Source organism: Equus caballus, chromosome 1, assembly GCF_041296265.1.
Source record: "Equus caballus isolate H_3958 breed thoroughbred chromosome 1, TB-T2T, whole genome shotgun sequence".
Lineage (NCBI taxonomy): Eukaryota > Metazoa > Chordata > Mammalia > Perissodactyla > Equidae > Equus > Equus caballus.
Genome location: NC_091684.1, coordinates 26980515 through 26999233, shown reverse-complemented (window position 1 = coordinate 26999233; position 18719 = coordinate 26980515). Strand labels below are relative to the sequence as shown.

Genomic DNA, 18719 nt, shown 5'->3' with positions numbered 1-18719 from the left:
AGTCAACTCTTCTGTTCACCTGTTACCCCAGATTTCCTACCATTCCACGTGGCTTTGCTCAGACTTTTTCCTCAAGCTGGAATACTAATGTGCCCCTCCTCCACTACTTCAAACTCTTAGAGAACTCTCCCCCAAAACTCTGCACCCCTTCTCCGTGCTGCACTTCGCCCCCACTCCTCTCCTCACACCCGGCAGAATTAATGTCTTCTTCCTCTGAACTTACACGGCGCACTGCTTATTTCTCCTCCACTAAATTGTCCCCTTGGCCTTCCCATGTCCCTACAGGGCCCAGGTTCAGCATTTTACACCTAGACGGCATTCTATTGAACATCAGTAAGTGGATTTTAAAATATATTTTGGGGAAAATGCACATATATATTTGGTACTTAAAGCCAGAAAAAAAGTATTAGTTCTCACTATTTCTCACATATGTGGTACCTCACTTAGCAGATCTGTGATTCACCTGGGTATTTGGATGCGTATTACTGGAAAAGCTTGATATCACTTTGTTTAAAGAGGAAACTTTAAAGATGCATGTAATAAAATGTTTTTAGGTATCTTTATTAAATAGAGATCAAATATTATTTTAAAATACATTTCAGGGATAAGACAACTCAATTTCCCTTTGTAATAACATTAGAAATATTTAGCCATTTCATTAATTAATTCATTAACTGATTCAAGATAATTTATTTATCATCAATTATGTACCAAGCAGATGTACCAAAAACCTCTAAATATGATGTGGGAATTCTCCTAAGCAACTTTTAACAGTTATTTGAATGCTTCTCTTTTAGAAAATATGCCACAAATAATTGTTTCACTGTAGCCCCATTTTCACAACCTTAAATTCTTTGGAATAAAGTGACCAATATTTAAAATTAGTAAGCATTCTACATAGTACCTGTGAATCCAAGAATCCGAAATAAACTTGAGGGGTTGGCGTTGATAACAAAGATGTATCCTTCTGATGTTCCAACTAGTAGATATCTTCCTCGCTGGTCGTAACTAGAAAAGAAGAAATCTGATTATCAGATTTTACTTGTTTCACTAATAGGATGTAAACAAATTTATTGAATGACAGCACAGAGATACATTCAAAACCAGTCATTCTGACAGTTTATGATTTTTAATATTATCTGACCTTATAAAAGCTGGATGATTACGTGTAAATATGATCATTACATTCTAGGCTGATGCTATTGCCACACCGCGGCTTCCTAGTCCACAGTCAGGAAGATTCAGTAAAGGTGGACAACTATTTCATTGTAAGTGAATGAAATATGACAGCAGAGCTTTCCTGGTATTTCAAGTGGAAATAAGCAATTCTCAAATCAGCGATGCGTGTGACATTTCAGTACCCTTTATTACCAGTACCTGGCAGAGGAGGAAGAATGTCGTGAAATGTTTCTACACCTTCATATAGTTAGAGAAAGTGAGAAATGCAAATTAGGATACGAGAAAGGGATCTGAGAGAGAAGAGGCACCAAAAAGTAAGGTAGAGAGTAAGGTATAAATAGAGGGAGGTTACAGAACCTCCCGCACTGAGCTGGGGGCAGCAGAGCTGGCGGGAACAGCAGAAACCCTGCTCCCCCAGGTGCTGGCTAGGTGGGTGCATTGGGCAAACACTTCTCTTAACCTCTCTGAACCTGGATTCCCTCATTTGTGAAATAGGGACAAGCATAATACCTTTCTGACTGGTGGGGCAAGGACCACATTCAATAAGCTACAAAGTGTGACAGCGCCTCAAGCTGTAAAGCAGGGTGCAAATGTCAGTTCTTTTTAATACTTACTGTTATGATAAATTAACAATAGAAAGAATAATAATACACACTCCAAATCCAATATCTCTATGCTGTCTTCTTAAAAGCACTGCTTCAAAAGATTTGAAATCATCTAAATTCCCATCAGTATACTGTCTTTTAAAAATAATAGTATATTCATAGAATGGAATACTATGTAGCTGTAAAAAAGAATGAGGAAGTCTTTATGTGTGGCTAGAAAACACTCTCCAAGATATACCATGAAGTGAAAAAAAATGAGGTGCAGAATATTGTACATGGTTTGCTCCCCTTTAGAGCAACGGTAATGACTCTGGAGCCCAACTGCCTGGGTTCAAACTCCGACATTTGCCATTTACTACCTGTGACATATTAAGCAAGTTATTTAAACTCTTCGTGTCTCCTCCTCATCTGCAATATGGACGCAATGCGAGTGTCTATCTTCACTCGTGAAGTTAATACAACAGCAGTGCCTGGCACACTGTAAGTGCTTGATAATTGTTTGTGTAAATAAGAGGAAGTACTTATCTATTAGCTTGTTTATGGATAAATATCTCTGGAAAGCAGACATGAGAAACTGGGAACAGGCTGCCTCCGCAGAGGAGAACCGGGTGTGTGGGGACAAAAGTGGGCGGCTTTTCACTACAGGCCCCTCTGTGCTTCTTGAACGTTGAACCAAGTGAGTGTATTAATTTTCAGAACAAGACACGTAAAACTTAAACTTAAATGGAACCGTGGCCTCGCTGGAGTTCTCGACAGACAGGCCTGGAGAAGTTGCCGCAGGGCAGGCAGTACTCACAGGAGGTGCTGGACGGAGGATTCGGAGAGAAAAGCCTTGTGAATTGCCTGAGGGGAGTTGGCATCCCGGATGTCGAGGAAGTGGACAGAGCCACCCTCGGTCCCCACAACCGCAGAGAGGGAGGAGGGAGAGCAAGCCAGAACGGTCGCCTGTGGAAAATAAACCCCTAGAGGCTGAACGTCACTGTGCCGGAAAATGAAGCCTGCTTTCCTACACATAAGGATTCTAGAGTTTATTTGAAAAGCATGCACAATGAGAAGAGTGGCAAGTGTTATGTGGTATTACAAATTCTATACTTAACGTTCCTGAGCTAATTGATTGCATAAGTCAACGGAACCTGTACAACTTATTCTTTTATCCTAAAATTAGAATGATAAAAATAAAAAGGAATTTCTGGAACTTTGATCTGTGGCTTCATTTTAATCCCTAAGTGATTATGACATTATACCAATAATAATGAAAAATAAAATAAATTTAAAATACATTCCTAGCATCTTTTGGACATCTTTATGGAATGTTAGTGGTTTATTAAAATCAGCATTCACCTGCTGGATAATGGTAGGTCCTGGGATGCTGGCATGACTGAGGAAGACTTAAGAAAATAAGTATATTGCTGGACCATGTATTCAGTCACCAAAGAAATGCAACACAGATTCCTGCTTATCTCACAATCATTTACAGAATATGATGTCTAAGAGAATAAATTTGTTTGCATGACACGTAAAGAATCAGATTCATTCCCTTATAATTACACTTTGTAGGTTGTTTTGAATAAAATCATAGAACGTTAGAAATAGAACAGATCGTACGAGATAATCATTTGGCAGAGTAGAAAATAGAGGCCAGGAAAAGAGCAGCAATTTCCCCCAGGATCCCATAGCTGGTGGCAAAGCTCAGATGGGAACTCAGGCATTCTGCCTCATTAGAATTCAGTTTCCCAGTTGAGCAGGTTTTTATTTTATTTTTATTTTACTTTTAAAGTGAAATTTCCAAGGCTTAAACAGGTTGGGTCTTTAGTGGTATGTCAGTGTGAAACTGGAAACAAAATAGTGAGGTTTTTGGTTTGTTTGTTTTAGTTTTTTTTTAGAGATTTTTTTTCCTTTTCTTTTTGGTTAGGAAGATTGACCCTGAGCTAACATCTGTTGCCAGTCTTCCCCCCTTTTCTTTTCTCCCCAAAGCCCCAGTACATAGTTGTATATCCTAGTTGAAAGTGCTACTTCTTCGGTGTGAGACGCCTCCACAGCATGGCTTGATGAGTGGTGTGTAGGTTCGCACCCAGGATCTGAACTGGAGAACCCTGGGCCGCCAATGCAGAGCACGTGAACTTAAGCACTATGCCAGGCTGTCTCCGTTGTTTTTTTTTTTAACTGAAAGCTTTTAGGGGAGCTCTCAGTGTGCGTGTGTGTGTGTGTGTGTTTTCAAAATAATCAGTTGAAATTATCCTCCATTTCATAGCAGTAATGGGCTAGGCTAAAAATGTACAGCAATATCTGGAGGTGTCTTATGTACCCTGGCAGTTGCCATCAAGGGAAGCTGCTAGTGTCCATGTATCCTGCCATCATGGTGCTGGGCCAGGTTCTCTGGGGACGACTGCCTAAAATGTTCATGGGAACAAAGCCCTGGCCACAGGTGGGGACATCTGGCCTCAGCATCGTGGGGTCAGTCCACTTATCAGCTCCCCGCAGGGCAGCAGTATCTTCCCGTGAGGAAAAACCACCGACACTCCCCGGTACAGGCTAAACCACGTGAGGGTACCATGCCTGGTTTGGAGCTCAATGAAGGTTTGTCAATTAATTGTGAAAGTTGTCTGAATCTCTCCCTCTGCTCAGGTGAAGGGAAGATATCTGAAGCAGAAAATGGGGCTTCTGATGGTGCCTCTAGCCCTCCTTAGCCAAGAAGAACAAGGTAAGTCCTGATCACACAGACCCTTGGGTAGGGTTTTAAACATCTATCTATCTGTCTCTTTTCTATAAAAGGAGATGTGATCAGATGAACTTTAAGCTCTCTTCTAGTTACAGTAATTCCAATAGAAATGAATACATATAAGCCTTTGTCACACAGATTATGGAATCTGCTCATATTTCACAGTCTTTTAGGTAAGAATTTATATCTTTACCTTTGGGGTGAGTTTTATTTATCCCATTGAATTATGTATCTTTTACATCTTGTGATCCTTTTATGTGAGGTATAACTTACACTTGAGATTTTAATTCCTATAAAAGGGAAGGATTGTAATTCCTCTACCTATTGCCAAGATCCATGTCTCATCTAGAATAGCGTAATACAGCAAACGATGATAATTTAAGAAAAAAATAGCATTACCATTGTTTTTTGGTCCTTTTATGTTTTTTAAATATTATTTTATGTAAAATGCTCTGTGAACATGCAGAAATAACAGTATCACCTTGCAGCGGGTGTTGTGAGCAATGGTGGTTTGCCACCCAGCATCCATACACCCTCCTTCTGGAAGATTTCTTGAATATCCATTGAGAAGCCATCTCTCTCTTATTTTCCAGATTGAGTAGAATAGATCTGACTCCCATTTCCAGGGTTGAGCTTAAGCCAATTAGCATTTCTCATCTCCCTGTCCACAGTGATTAGTTCAGGGATGTTATTAAGACATTAGAAGACATTTACTAAGCCTTCTGGAAAGTAGAAACTTCTTTTCCCTTCCCCCCCCCCCACCGTAGGAGGCTTTCTTCCCTGATGGTCTGAAGTGAGGTTGGCACCTGTGGCATTTGGGTACCACTAAATGAAGCTTAAGATGAAACTAAAGATATAGCATACAGACAGAGAGAAAAACAAGATCCTTGGTAATATCATGTGGGTTGCTGAATCGAACCACATTTGGAACCAGAAAGTTCTATACTTTATAGTTAGTTGTTTGAGCCAATAACCCCACTTTTCTATTTTTGGCTCAAACTGGTTAGAGTGGCAATTTTCTTTCATTTCTAACTGATCCCCTTGAGGTTAGATGGGGCCATTTAACTAGTTCTGGCCAAGGGGATGTTTCATTTCTGAGTAAAGGCACTTAATTACTAATTCAAGACCCTCTAGACTCTCTTCCCATAACATGGCACTGAGGAGCTATTAGTTGATGGCGCTTCCATCAGCCTGGCTCCCTGAGAGACTGTGTGGAGCAGTGACCCTGCCAATTCACAAAGAACTTATAGCATGAGTGAGATATAAACCACTAGGATTTCAGGAATAACGGCCACCACAGAAAAACTCGTCCTTTCCTAAACACCAATACGGGATCTTATGTCCCACCCCCTGGGCTGTGGAATATACTTTATACACAAGAATTACTCTAAATATATAATGGAAGGATGCAGTAAGGCATCTGTAACAAGTATTTCTGCAGACTATTGACGTGTAAATATGGAAAAGTAGGTTGGATTAGAATTCAATATTTTTTTTAAAGAATCCATTTATAAGGCAGACTTACTGGGGTATTCAGATAAATCCTGCTGACACAGGCACAATCCTCTATATACCAAATACAAACTTCCCCTGAATGTGTGAGTGTCTGTAAAAAAAAGAAAAAGAAAACTCTAAATGGAAAACAAGACTCTGCTATGGAAGCATGTTCTAAATCCCTTTCTAGTACATCAATCACTCTGGTGATTTAGTATAAAATTTCATTTCACTTACATGGATTATAACTACTTAACATTCTCAACATCAATACTTCCAATTTGAACAAATACGAACTATTATCTTTAATACAACTTAAGTAACATATAACAGCTAATGAGGATTAGAAAGTGAAAGATTTTTTTCTCATGTAACACAACTGAGATAAAAGTTACTTGAAAATTCAATGGGATTATTGCCTAGTGAATAAGCCTAAAAATAGGAGATTATACATGGTTATTATTTTAATTAATAGACTTTGTGTTTTAAGAGCAGTTTTAGGATTACAAAAAATTTGAGCAGAAAGTATGGAGTTGCATTTACCCTTCTCCCCACAGATACATGCAATTTCCCCTGTAATTGACATCTTGCATTAGTGTGGTACATTTGCTACAATTGATGAGCCAATATTGATACACAATTATTGACTAAATCCTAATTTATATTAGGGTTCACTCTTTGTGTTATACAGTCTATGGGTTTTGAAATGTATAATGACATGCACTACCATCACAGTATCATACAGAATATCTCACTGCCCTAAAAATCCTCTGTCTTCCAACTCTCCTTCCTTCCCACCCTCCCTCCCCACTGAACTCCTAGCAACCACTGCCACTTTTTTAATTCAGGTAACATTGGATTATAACATCATATAAGTTTCAGATGCTAAGTCATTATATTTTGATTTTTGTGTGGGTTACATCATATTCACCACCCAAAGACTAATTACAATCCACCACCATACACATGTGCCCTATCACCCCTTTTGCCTGCCTCTCCCCCCCCTTCCCCTCTGGTAGCCACCAATCTAATCTCTGTATTTACGTGTTGTTTGTTGTTGTTTTTATCTTCTACTTATGAGTGAAATCATATGGTATTTGACCTTCTCCATCTGACATTTCACTCAGCATAATACCCTCAAGGGGTATTATGTCACAAATGGCAAGGTTTCATCTTTTTTATGGCTGAGTAGTGTTCCATTGAGTATATACACCACATCTTCTTTATCATTCATCCCTTGATGGGCACTTAGGTTGTTTCCAAGTCTTGGTTATCATCAATAGCGCTGCAATGAGCATAGGGGTGCATGTATATTTACACATTCATGTTTTTATGTTCTTTGGATAAATACCCAGAAGTGGAATGGCTTGATCATATGGTAGTTCTATTCTTAAATTTTTGAGGAATCTCCACACTGTTTTCCATAGTGGAAAACATTCCCACCAGCAGTGTATGAGAGCTCTCTTTTCTCCACATCCTCTCCAACACTTGTTATTTCTAGTCTTGTTAATTATAGCAATTCTGATGGGCGTGAGGTAATAGTTTTGATTTGCATTTCCCTAATAATTAGTGATGTTGAACATCTTTTCATGTGCCTCTAGGCTATCTGTGTATCTTCTTTGGAAAAGTGTCTGTTCAGATCTTTTGCCCATTTTTAAATTGTTTTTTTTGTTTTTTTGTTGTTGAGATGTAAAATTTCTTAACATATTTTGGATATTAACCCCTTATCAGATGTATGGTGTGCAAATATCTTCTCTCAATTGTTAGGTTGTCTTTTTGTTTTGTTGATGGTTTCCTTTGCTGTGCAGAAGCTTTTTAGTTGGATATAGTCCCATTTATTTCTTCTTTTGTTTCCCTTGCCTGGTGAGACATGGTATTCAAAAAGATGCTGCTAAGATTGACGTCAAAAAGCATACTGCCTTCCCAAAAAGTAGAAGTCCAGGACCAGATGGCCTCCCCAGTTAATTCTACCAAACATTCAAAGATTTAATACCTATCCTTCTCAAACTCTTCCAAAAAATTGAAGAGGAGGGGGAAGCTTCCTAACTCGTTCTAAGAGGCCAACATTACCCTGATACCAAAACCAGACAAGCACAACACAAAAAAGAAAATTACAGTCCAATATCACTGATGAACATAGATGCAAAAATCCTCAACAAAATACTGGCAAATTAAATACAAAAATATATTTAAAAGATCATACACCATTATCAAGTGGGATTTATTCCAGGGATGCAGAGAAGCTTCAACATCTGCAAATCAATCAACTTGATACACCACATCAACAAAATGAAGAATAAAAATCACATGATCATCTCAATAGATGCAAAGTATTCAATAAGATACAATGTCCATTTACGATAAAAACTCTGAATAAAATGGGTATAGAAGGAAAGTATCTCAATATAATAAAGGCCATATCCGACAAACCCACAGCTAATATAGTCAATGGTGGAAAAGTGAAAGCTATCCTTTTAAGAACAGGAACCAGACAAGGATGCCCACTGTCACCACTCTCATTTAACATCATATTGGAAGTCCTAGCCAGAGAAATCAGGCAAGAAAAAGACATAAAAGGGATCCAATTTGGAAAGGAAGAAGTAAAACTGTCACTATTTGCAGAAGACATGATTGTATACATAGAAAAACCTAAAGAATCCAGCAAAAACCTATTAGAGATAATAAATGAATACAGTAAAGTTGCAGGGTCAACTTTAAATCAAAATAAATAAAATCAACATTAAAAAATCAGTTGTGTTTCTGTACACTAACAACGAAATATCAGAAAGAGAAATTAAGAATACAATCCCATTTACAATCTCAACAAAAAGAATAAAGTACCTAGGAATAAATTTAACCAAAGAGGTAAAAGACCTGCACACTGAAAAGTATAAAACATTGTTGAAAGAAATTGAAGAAGACACAAAGAAATGGAAAGATATTCCATGCTCATGGACTGGAAGAATTCACATAGTTAAGATGTCCATACTTCCTAAAGCAATCTACAGATTCAATGCAACCCCTAACAAAGTCTGGATGACATTTTTCACAGAAATAGAACAAAGATTCCTAAAATTTATATGGAACAACAAAAGACCTCAAATAGCCAGAGGAATCCTTAGGAAAAAAGAACAAAGCTGGAGGTATCACATTCCCTCATTTCAAAATATAGTACAAAGCTATAGTAATCAAAATAGTATGGTACTGGCACAAAAACAGACACAGAGATGAATGAGACAGAATCAAGAGCCCAGAAATAAACCAACACATCTATGGAAAGATAATTTTTGACAAGGGAGCCAAGAACATATTATAGAGAAAGGAAAGTCTCTTCAATAAATGGCATTGGGCAAACTGGATGGCCACATGCAAAAGAATGAATGTAGTCCATTATCTTACACCATACAGAAAAATTAACTCAAAATAGATTAAAGACTTGAATTAAGACCTGAAATCATAAAACTTCTAGAAGAAAACATAGCCCTTGATCTTTTTACTGTATCCATAGTTTAGCATTTTCCAGAATGGCATATAGAGGGAATCATACAGCCTTCCCAGATTAGCTTCTTTCACTTAGCAATATGCATTTAAGTTTCCTCTATATCTTTTCATGACTTAATAACTCATTTGCACAGAATAATATTCCACTGTGTGGATGTACCACAGTTTGTTTATCCATTCTCCTATTGACAGAGACCTTGGTTGCTTCCCAGTTTTGACAATTATGAATAAAAGTGCTATAAACATTCATGTTCAGGTTTTTGTGTGGGCATAAGTTTTCAACTAATTTGGGTAAATACCAAGAAGATGAGTTTCTGCATCACATGGTAAAGAGTTTGTTTAGTTTTATAAGAAACTACCAAACTGTCTTTCAAAGTGGCTGTGCCATTTTGCGTTCCCATGAGCAATGAATGAGAGTTTCTGTTGCTCCACATCCTTGCTAGCACTTGGTATTGTCAGTGTTTTGGATTTTAGACACTATAATAAGTGTGTGGTGGCATCTCACTATTTTAAATTGCAATTCTCTAATGACAAATAATGTTGAACTTCTTTTCATGTACTTATTTTCCATCTGTATATCTTCTGTGGTAAGGTGTTTGTTCAGATCTTTTGTCCATTTTTAATGGGGTTCTTTATTTTCTTATTATTGAGTTTTGAGAGTTCTTTGTATATTTTGGATACTGATTCTTTATCAGATATATGCTTAGCAAAGATATTTCTCCCAGTCTGTCATCTATCTTTTCGTTTTCTTAATAGTGTCTTCACAGAGCAGAACTTTTAAATTTTAATGAAGTCCAACTTCTCAATTTTTTCTTTCATGGATTGTGTTTTTGGTGTTGTATCTAAAAAGTCATTGCTGAACCCAAGGTCACTTATATTTTATGTTTATGTTACCTTTGAGGAGTTTTATAGTTTCACATTTTATATTTAGGTCTATAATTCATTTGAGTTAATTTTTATAAAAGATGTAAGACCTGTGACTAGATTTTTTTTTTGCCCCTGGATGTTCAGTTGCTCCTGAACTATTTGATGAAAAGACTATCCTTTCTCACTTGAATTGCTTTTCACCTTTGTCAAAGGTCAGTTGACTATATTCATGTGGGTCTATTCCTAGGCTCTTGGTTCTATTCCATTGATCTATTTGTCTATTCTTTCAGCAATACTATACAATCTTGATTACTGTATCTTTACAGTAAATCTTGAAGTCAGGTAGTGGTAGTCCTACACTTGTTCTTCTCCTTCAATATTGTGTTGGATATTCTGGGTCTTTTGCCTCTCCATATAACTTTAGAATCAGTTTATTGATATCCCACAAAACAACTTGCTGGGATTTTGATTGGGATTGCATTGAATCTATAGGTCAAGTTGGAAAGAACTGATATCTTGACAATATTGAGTCTTCTCATCTACTTACATGGAATATTTATCCATTTGTTTAGATCTTGTTTGATTTCTTTCATCAGAGTTTTGTGGTTTTTCTCATGTAGATGTACATACAGTTATGTGTCCTTAACAATGGGTTTACGTGCTGAGAAATATGTTGTTAGGTGATTTTGTTGTTGTGTGAACATCACAAAGTGTATTTAAACAAACCTAGATGGCATAGCCTACTACACATGTAGGATATATGGTATTAATCTTATGGAATCACCATCATATATGTGATATGTCATTGACTGAAACATTATTATGTAGTGCATGACTATATTTTGTTAGATTTACACCTATTATATTTTTTTGGTGCTAATGTAAATGGTATTGTGTTTTAAATTTCAAATTCCAATTGTTCACTACTGGCATACAAGAAAGCAATTAATTTTTGTATATTAAACTTGTATCTTGCAACTTTGCTATAGTCACTTAGTTCCAGGAGTATTCTTCATTGATTCTCTGGGATTTTCTACATAGACAATCAGGTCATCTGAGAACAAAGACAGTTTTATTTCTTCCTTCCTAATCTGTATATCTTTTATTTTCTTTTCATGTCTTATTGCATTAGCTAGGACTTCTAGGATGTTGAATAGGAGTTTTCATTGTTATCATGCTAGCTGTGAATTTTTTTATACACCTGCTTTATCAGATTGAGGAAATTCCCCTCTATTCCTAGTTTACTGAGAGTTTCTTTCTTTTTTTTTTTTGTTTAATCATGAATGGGTGTTGGATTTTGTCAAATGGTTCTTATGCATCTCTTGATATGATCATGTGATTTTTCTTCTTTAGCCTGTTGATGCAATGGATTACATTAATTCATTTTTGAATGTTGCACTAGCCTTGCATACCTGGAATAGATCTGACTCGGTTGTGGTGTATAATCCTTTTTATATATTGTTAGGTTCAATTTGTTAATATTTTGTTGAGGATTTTTGCATGTATGTTCATGCGAGATATTAGCCTGTAGTTTTCTTTTCTTGTAATGTTTTTTGTCTGGTTTTGGTATTAAGGTGATGCTGGTCTCACAGAATAAGTTAGGAAATATTCCCTCTGTTTCTATATTTTGGAAAAGATTATAGAAAACCGAGAGAATGTCTTCCTTAAATGTCTACTAGAATTCACCGTTAACCCTTTTTGGCCTGGTGCTTTCTGTTATGCAGATTATTATTAATTATTGATTCAATTTCTTTAATAGATATAGCCTTATTCAGATTACCTATTTCTCCTTGTGTGAGTTTTGGTAGATTGTGTCTTTCAAGGAATTGGTCCATTTCATCTAGGTTATCAAATTTGTGGGCACAGAGTTATTCATAATATTCCTTTACTATCCTTTTAACGTCCATTAGTTAGTTAGTAGTTAGGGGTTAATAGTGACGACCTCTGCTCCATTTCTGATATTAGTAATTTGTATCTTCTCTCTCTCTCTCTCTTTTTAGTTAACCTGGCTAGAGGTTTATCAATTTTATTGATCTTTTTGAAGAACCAGCTTTTGGTTTCTTAGATTTTCTCTGTTCATTTCCTATCTTCAGTTTCATTGCATTCTACTCTAGTTTTTATTATTTCTTTTCTTCTACTTACTTTGGATTTAATTTGTTCTCTTTTTTTCTATTTCCTAAACTGGGAGAGTAGATTACTGATTTTAAACTTTCTTCTTTTCTAGTATATGCAATCAATACTACAAATTTCCCTCTAAGCACTATTTTTACTGCAAAATCTCCTACATTTTGGGAAGTTGTATTTTCATTTACATTTAGTTCAAAATTTTTAATTACTCTCGAGATTTCTTTGAAACAGGTGTTATTTAGAAGTATATTGTCTAATGTCCACATATTTTGGGGTTTTCCAGCTATCTTTCTGTTATTGATTTTTAATTTATTTCCATGTGGCTTGAGAACTTACTTTGTATGATTTCCATTATTTTAAAATGGTTAAAGTATGTTTTATGACCAACAATATGATCTATTTTTGTGGTCAGTCCATGTGAGCTTGAGAAGAATGTGTATTATGCTATTGTTTGATGCAGTAGTCTATAGATGTCAATTAGATCTAGTTAGTTGATGGTACAACTATGTCCATACTGATTTTGATCTTCTACCTGCTGGTTCTGTCTCTCTGAAGAATTTCTTTTAACATTTCTTGCAGGGCATGTCTACTGACAAATTCTCTCAATTTTTATTTGTCTGAGAAGGTGTTTCTCTTTCACTTTTGAAGGTTAACTTTGCTGGATACAGAATTCTATATTGGTGACTTTTTTCTTTCAACATTTTAGATATTTTACTCTACTCTTGCTTGCATGATTTCTGAAGAGAGGTCCAACTCTCATCCTTGTTCCTCCAAGGGCATGGTTTTATTTTCTCTCTGGATTCTTTCAAAATTTTCACTTTGTCTTTGAATTTTCTGCAGTTTGAATATGAAATGCTTGGGTGTAGATTTTTTCTTTTGGTGACAAAGATTGGCCCGGAGCTAACACCTGTTGCCAATCTTCCTCTTTTTGCTTGAGGAAGAGTGGCCCTGAGCTAACATCTGTGGCCATCTTTCTCCATTTTGTATGTGGGACACCACCACAGCATGGCTTGATAAGTGGCGTATGTCCATGCCCAGGATCTGAACCTGTGAACCCAGGCTGCTGAAGCAGAGCATGCCAAGCTTAACCACTATGCCACTGGGCCCACCTCTAGATGTTTTTGGTATATATCCTGCTAGGTGTTCTCTGAGCTTCCTAGATCTGTAGTTTGGTGTCTATCATTAATTTTGAAAAATTCTCAGCCATTATTATTTCAAACATTTCCTCTGTTCCTTCTCCTCTTTCTTCTCCTTCTGGTATTCCTATTATGTATATGTTACATCTTTTGTAATTGATAGTCCCATGGTTCTTGGGTATTCTGTTCTTTCCTTTTCATTCTTTTCTTCTCTTTGCATTTCAGTGCTGGAAGTTTCTATTGACATTTCTTCAAGCTCATTGATTCTTTCCTTGGCCATATTCAATTTATTGATGAGTCCAGCAAAGGCATTCTTCATTTCTGTTACATTGTGTTTGATTCCTAGCATTACTTCTTTATTCTTTCTTAGAGTTTCCATATCTCTGCTTATACTACTTAGTTGTTCTTGCAGGTTGTCCACTGGTTCCATAAAAACTCTCAGTATATTAATCATAATTGTTTTAAATTTCTGGCCTGATAGCCCAACATCTCTGTCCTATCTGAGTCTGGTTCTGATGCTCACTCTGTCTCTGTTAACTGTGGTTTTTGTCTTTTAGTATGCCTTGTAATTTTTGTCAAAAACTGGACATGATGTACTGGATAAAGGGATTTGAATTAAATAGCTTGTGTTATGAGATTTTATGTTTATCTGGTTAGGAGTTAGACTGTGTTTACTGTTTGCTATAGCTACATATGTTAGAAACTAAAATTTCCTCTGGTGTCCTTTTTGTCTCCTCTGTCATCTTCGGATTTCCCATGAGTCTTCTTTTTTTTGCTTTTGGTGAGGAAGATTGGTCCTGAGCTAACTTCTGTTGCCAATCTTCCTCTTTTTGCTTGAGGAACATTGTCCCTGAGCTAACATTTGTGCCAATCTTCCTCTATTTTGTATGTGAGATGCCACCACAGCATGGCTTGATGAGCAGTGTGTAGGTCTGTGCCTGGGATCTGAATCCATGAACCCTGGGCCCACTGAAGCAGAGCATGCAAATCTAACCACTATGCAACTGTGCCGGTCCACCCATGAGACTTCTTCAATCAGGTCTGAGATATGCAGATTTTTCAGTTATAATGACCCTGGTACTGGCTCCAGTGGCGGTTCCTACTTCTGGGCATCTGCTCCAGTAACCTGTGATTCTCTATATCAGCCTGTCTGTCTCTATAATTTTGGGGGCAGTGGTTTGCCTTATGTCCTCAATTTTCTGATGGATCTAAAGAGAATTGTTGATATTAAATTTGTTCAGCTCTTTACTTGTTGTGAGGCTCCTTACATGCTGGACTGAAAGCCAAAGTTCATGTCGTTAATTTTTACAAATAACTTTTACTCTTTCACAAGATCAAGACTGGAAAGCAGCTTAAAGTAACTACAATGTGATACAACTTAAGTTCTGTGTCTTGAATCCTAGGGAGTGGGTAACATGAAAATGTTGACAAGTATCTAAATCCTAAATGTGAAAATCTTGTATGAAATTTTTTATTGAGTTGAAACAACCATAAGAATAGACATAATTGTTATCAGAGAACATCTGGAAGAAAAATCATATAATCAGATAATAAAATAATTCAATATTGGAAGAAACATTGTGTTACCTATTCCACAGTCTGTGTATTTTTTTATTTGCTAGAACTCCCAAAATCTTAATGAATTTCCTAATAAATCATATGAAAAGTGAAATATGTTTCTTGAGATCAACAAAAAGTTAAATGAAAAGAAACTTTTTTCTTTTCTAAAAGTAAAGGGTGTTTTTTTTTTCCTAAGTAGGCTGAATTTATGTCTTGTGCATGGCAATTATTTCATTTTCATCCTCAGATGGGGCTGCATCACTCTGAAAGAGGGTAAATACAAATAGTTTAATGAGTGTTGATGACTCATTAGCAATGAATGGGTTTAGAGATCTAGCTTGGAAAGCTTGGATGGTGAATACAAATGGGATGGCTCCTAAGATTTCTATTGCTTTGGCTGTTTTCAGAGACTTAATATGAAGTCACTCTGACCGGGGAGTAGATTTAATGATGGAAGTGGTTGGCATTTCTACCGCATCTTCAAGAATGCTCTCTGCCTCCTATTTGCCTTAGGTTGCACATGAACTTCCAAAATCTCACCTTTAAATCCTACTGTGAAACAGTAAAATATTCCTTACCATGCAGTATTCATTTCCAGGTGTAATAAAGTCAATTGCCTGAAATTTTCCATCACAAGCATCTAGGACTTTATCAAAGGTTGGCTCCTCACCAAAAGTGTAAATATTAACAGATCCCTGTTAAACATACCGAAAAGAAAAGAAAAGAAAAAGAATGTAATTGTTGCATGTGCAGTTCAACAAACATTTATTAAATGCCTACTGTGAGAAAGGCACTGTGTGGGAAAAGGTGATGGGAAATTAGAGATCAACGCAGTAAGGTCTTGACCTTGAGAAGCTTAAAATCTAGATGCTTAATTTGTTTATTGATTGAGTCATTCATCATTTAAAATAACCAATAAATAAAACTTTCTTCTTTTCTCCACTTCCAGGATTTGTTTTTTAAGTTATAAAATGTGACATAACACTTTTTCCTGACTTCAAAAATAATGTATATTTATGCAGAAAATTTGGAAAATGTGGGAAACCAGTAAAGTTGTTAAGATGAACTAAATCCTGTCACATACTAGACCTTGGTGGACACTAAAAATGTTATAAATAAGCCTTTGTGGAAATTGTGGAGATATGGCTGAAGGTGTTACTTTATGACTTGGTTATCATCCTCAGCTCCCAAATTCACCTCTCAAAAAAAACTTATCCTGTAAGTTACACATGTCTGCCACGTAACTGTAATATGGTGTGGCCACTTAACTAGCAATAAGAAGTCTGCTTTCAACTGATGACAAGTTCTTCAAGTTTACTTGAGTTAAACACAAATATTTTTGTTGTTATCTAAAAAAAATACAACTCTGTAGAGTCTAAAATTTGGTAGATATTTACTAATTTTATGTTTCAGTCATTCCTTCAACAAACTTTGAGTGGATACCTTATGCCAGGCACTGCTCTGGATGTTGGAGCTACATCAGATGACAAAACAAGACAAAAGCTTTGCTCTCCTCGTGGAGTTTACATTCTACTGGGAGATTTGGACAAAAAATAAGATGTCTAAATAAGATACATGGTAAGTTAAAAAGTAATGATTCTAAGAAGAAAAAAAATAATGCAGGGAAAGAGGATATTATGTGGCAAAAGATGAGGGTGAAATTTTAACCTGAGTGTCCAAGAAAGGATTTACAGGGAAGGTGGTTCTAGAGAAAAGGCTGGAAGGAAATGAGGAAAGGATTCATGTGGATTCTGTGGGAAAGCATTCCAGACAGAGGAATGAGCCAGTGCAAAGACTCTGAGGGAGGAGCATGCCTGGTGACTTCAAAAAAACAGCACAATGGCCAGTATGATGGGAGCAGGGTGAATAAGAAGCAGAGTGGTGAGAGATAAGGACAGGGTGGGGAGTGGAGTCCACATCGTGGAGGGCCTTGTAAAGCATAGTGAGGATGTTGGCCGTTACTCAGAATGACATGGGAAATCACTGGAGGGCTCTGAGAAGAAAAGAGGCATGCTTTTTTCATTTTGACTGCTATGTTGAGGATACATCCTTTATTCTATCATGTACTGAGAAAAGTATATTAAAATCTCCCGTTGAGATTATAATTTTGTTTCTCCTGTCATTTTGTCATGTTTTGCTTTATATATTGAGGTTATTTTATTTGGTACATACATATTTTAAACATTTATATATTCCTGATGAATTTAACCTCTTAGTATTCTAAAATAAGCCCATTTATCTTTAGTAATGACAATTGCCTAAAAGTCTATTTTGTCAATATTAATATATCTCCACTTGCTTTCTTCTGGTAATGTTTGCATGACATCTCTTTTTCCATCTTTTTAATTACTTTTAATTTTTAAATTTACTTTCAATGTTACTGTACTTTTAATTTTTATGTACTTTCAATCCTATTGTACCCTTATGCTTTAGATATGTCACTTGTAAACAGCACAGTTGGGTTTTGCTTGTTTTTTTTTTTAATCAAGGATGGCAATCTTTGCCTTTTAACTAGATGAATTATTCTGTTTTTTACTTTTATTGTAATTACTAATACATTTGAGTAACCATTACATTTTAATTTATGCTTTCTACTGTCTTACTTGTTTTGTCTGTTCTCTTCTCTCTTTTCTTACCTTGTTTTGCATTGATTTTTTAAAAAATTTCACTTTCCCCCTCCATAGTGTGGAAATTTCATCTACTGATTCAGTTCTTTTGGTGGTTACCTTAGAAGTTACAACATGCATACTTAATTTATAAACACCAAAGCTTGCTTAAAACCTTTTCTCTCCTCCTGGGTAACAGAATAAACCTGAAACACTTTGTTCTATTTACTCCTTTGCCTCCAACTTACAGTACTGCTTTCTGGATTTTTAATTTAATGTTATATTAAAAACCAACTTCACATTATTTTTGCTGTTTTATACTGTCAGTGTTCATTAACATTTCTCCACACATTTACTACTGCTCTTCATTCTTCTTGCATCACAGTCCTTCCATTTGGGATCATTTTCCTTCTGTCTGAAGTACATTCTTTAGAATTTTCTCTAGTGATGGTCTGCTGCTGGCAAACCCAGTTTTGGAGTGTCTATACCCAGTCTTTTCACTGGGTATAGAATTCCTGGTGGTAGTTAGCTTATTTCACTACATCAGGGGTCAGCAAACTTTTTCTATAAATGGACAGAGGGTAAATATGTCAGGCTTTTCAGGCCATGTGGTCTCTCACAACTGCTTAACTCCACCATTGTGGTGTGAAAAGCAGCCAAAGACAATACATAAATGAATGGGTGTGACTGTGTTCCAATAAAACTTTATTTACAAAACAAGCAGCAGGCTGGTTTCGGCCCATGGGGCCATAGTTTGCTGATGTGGAAAATATCATTCCACTAATTCTCACTTACAACATTGCCATAGAGAAGTCAGTCATTAGTCTAAGTCAAATTCCTTTCAAATAATGTTTTTCTCTCTGCTTTTAAGATTTTCTTTGTCTTTTGCTTTCAACAATTTCACTTTGTTAAATATAGGTGTGGA

At 36.3% G+C, this 18719-nt stretch overlaps 1 protein-coding gene across 8 annotated transcripts in view; it reads right to left on the bottom strand.

Moving 5' to 3' along the window:
• CFAP43 (cilia and flagella associated protein 43) overlaps positions 1 to 18719 on the bottom strand; it is a 128132-nt gene that overhangs the window by 60615 nt on the left and 48798 nt on the right. For all 8 annotated transcript variants that reach the window (XM_023639855.2, XM_070261046.1, XM_014733245.3 and 5 more), the window contains 4 exons: positions 15767 to 15883; positions 6029 to 6109; positions 2581 to 2729; positions 905 to 1008 (listed from right to left, as the gene is read on the bottom strand). In XM_023639855.2, coding sequence (XP_023495623.2) covers positions 905 to 1008; positions 2581 to 2729; positions 6029 to 6109; positions 15767 to 15883 — 451 coding nt within the window. The remainder of the gene's footprint in view (positions 1 to 904; positions 1009 to 2580; positions 2730 to 6028; positions 6110 to 15766; positions 15884 to 18719) is intronic.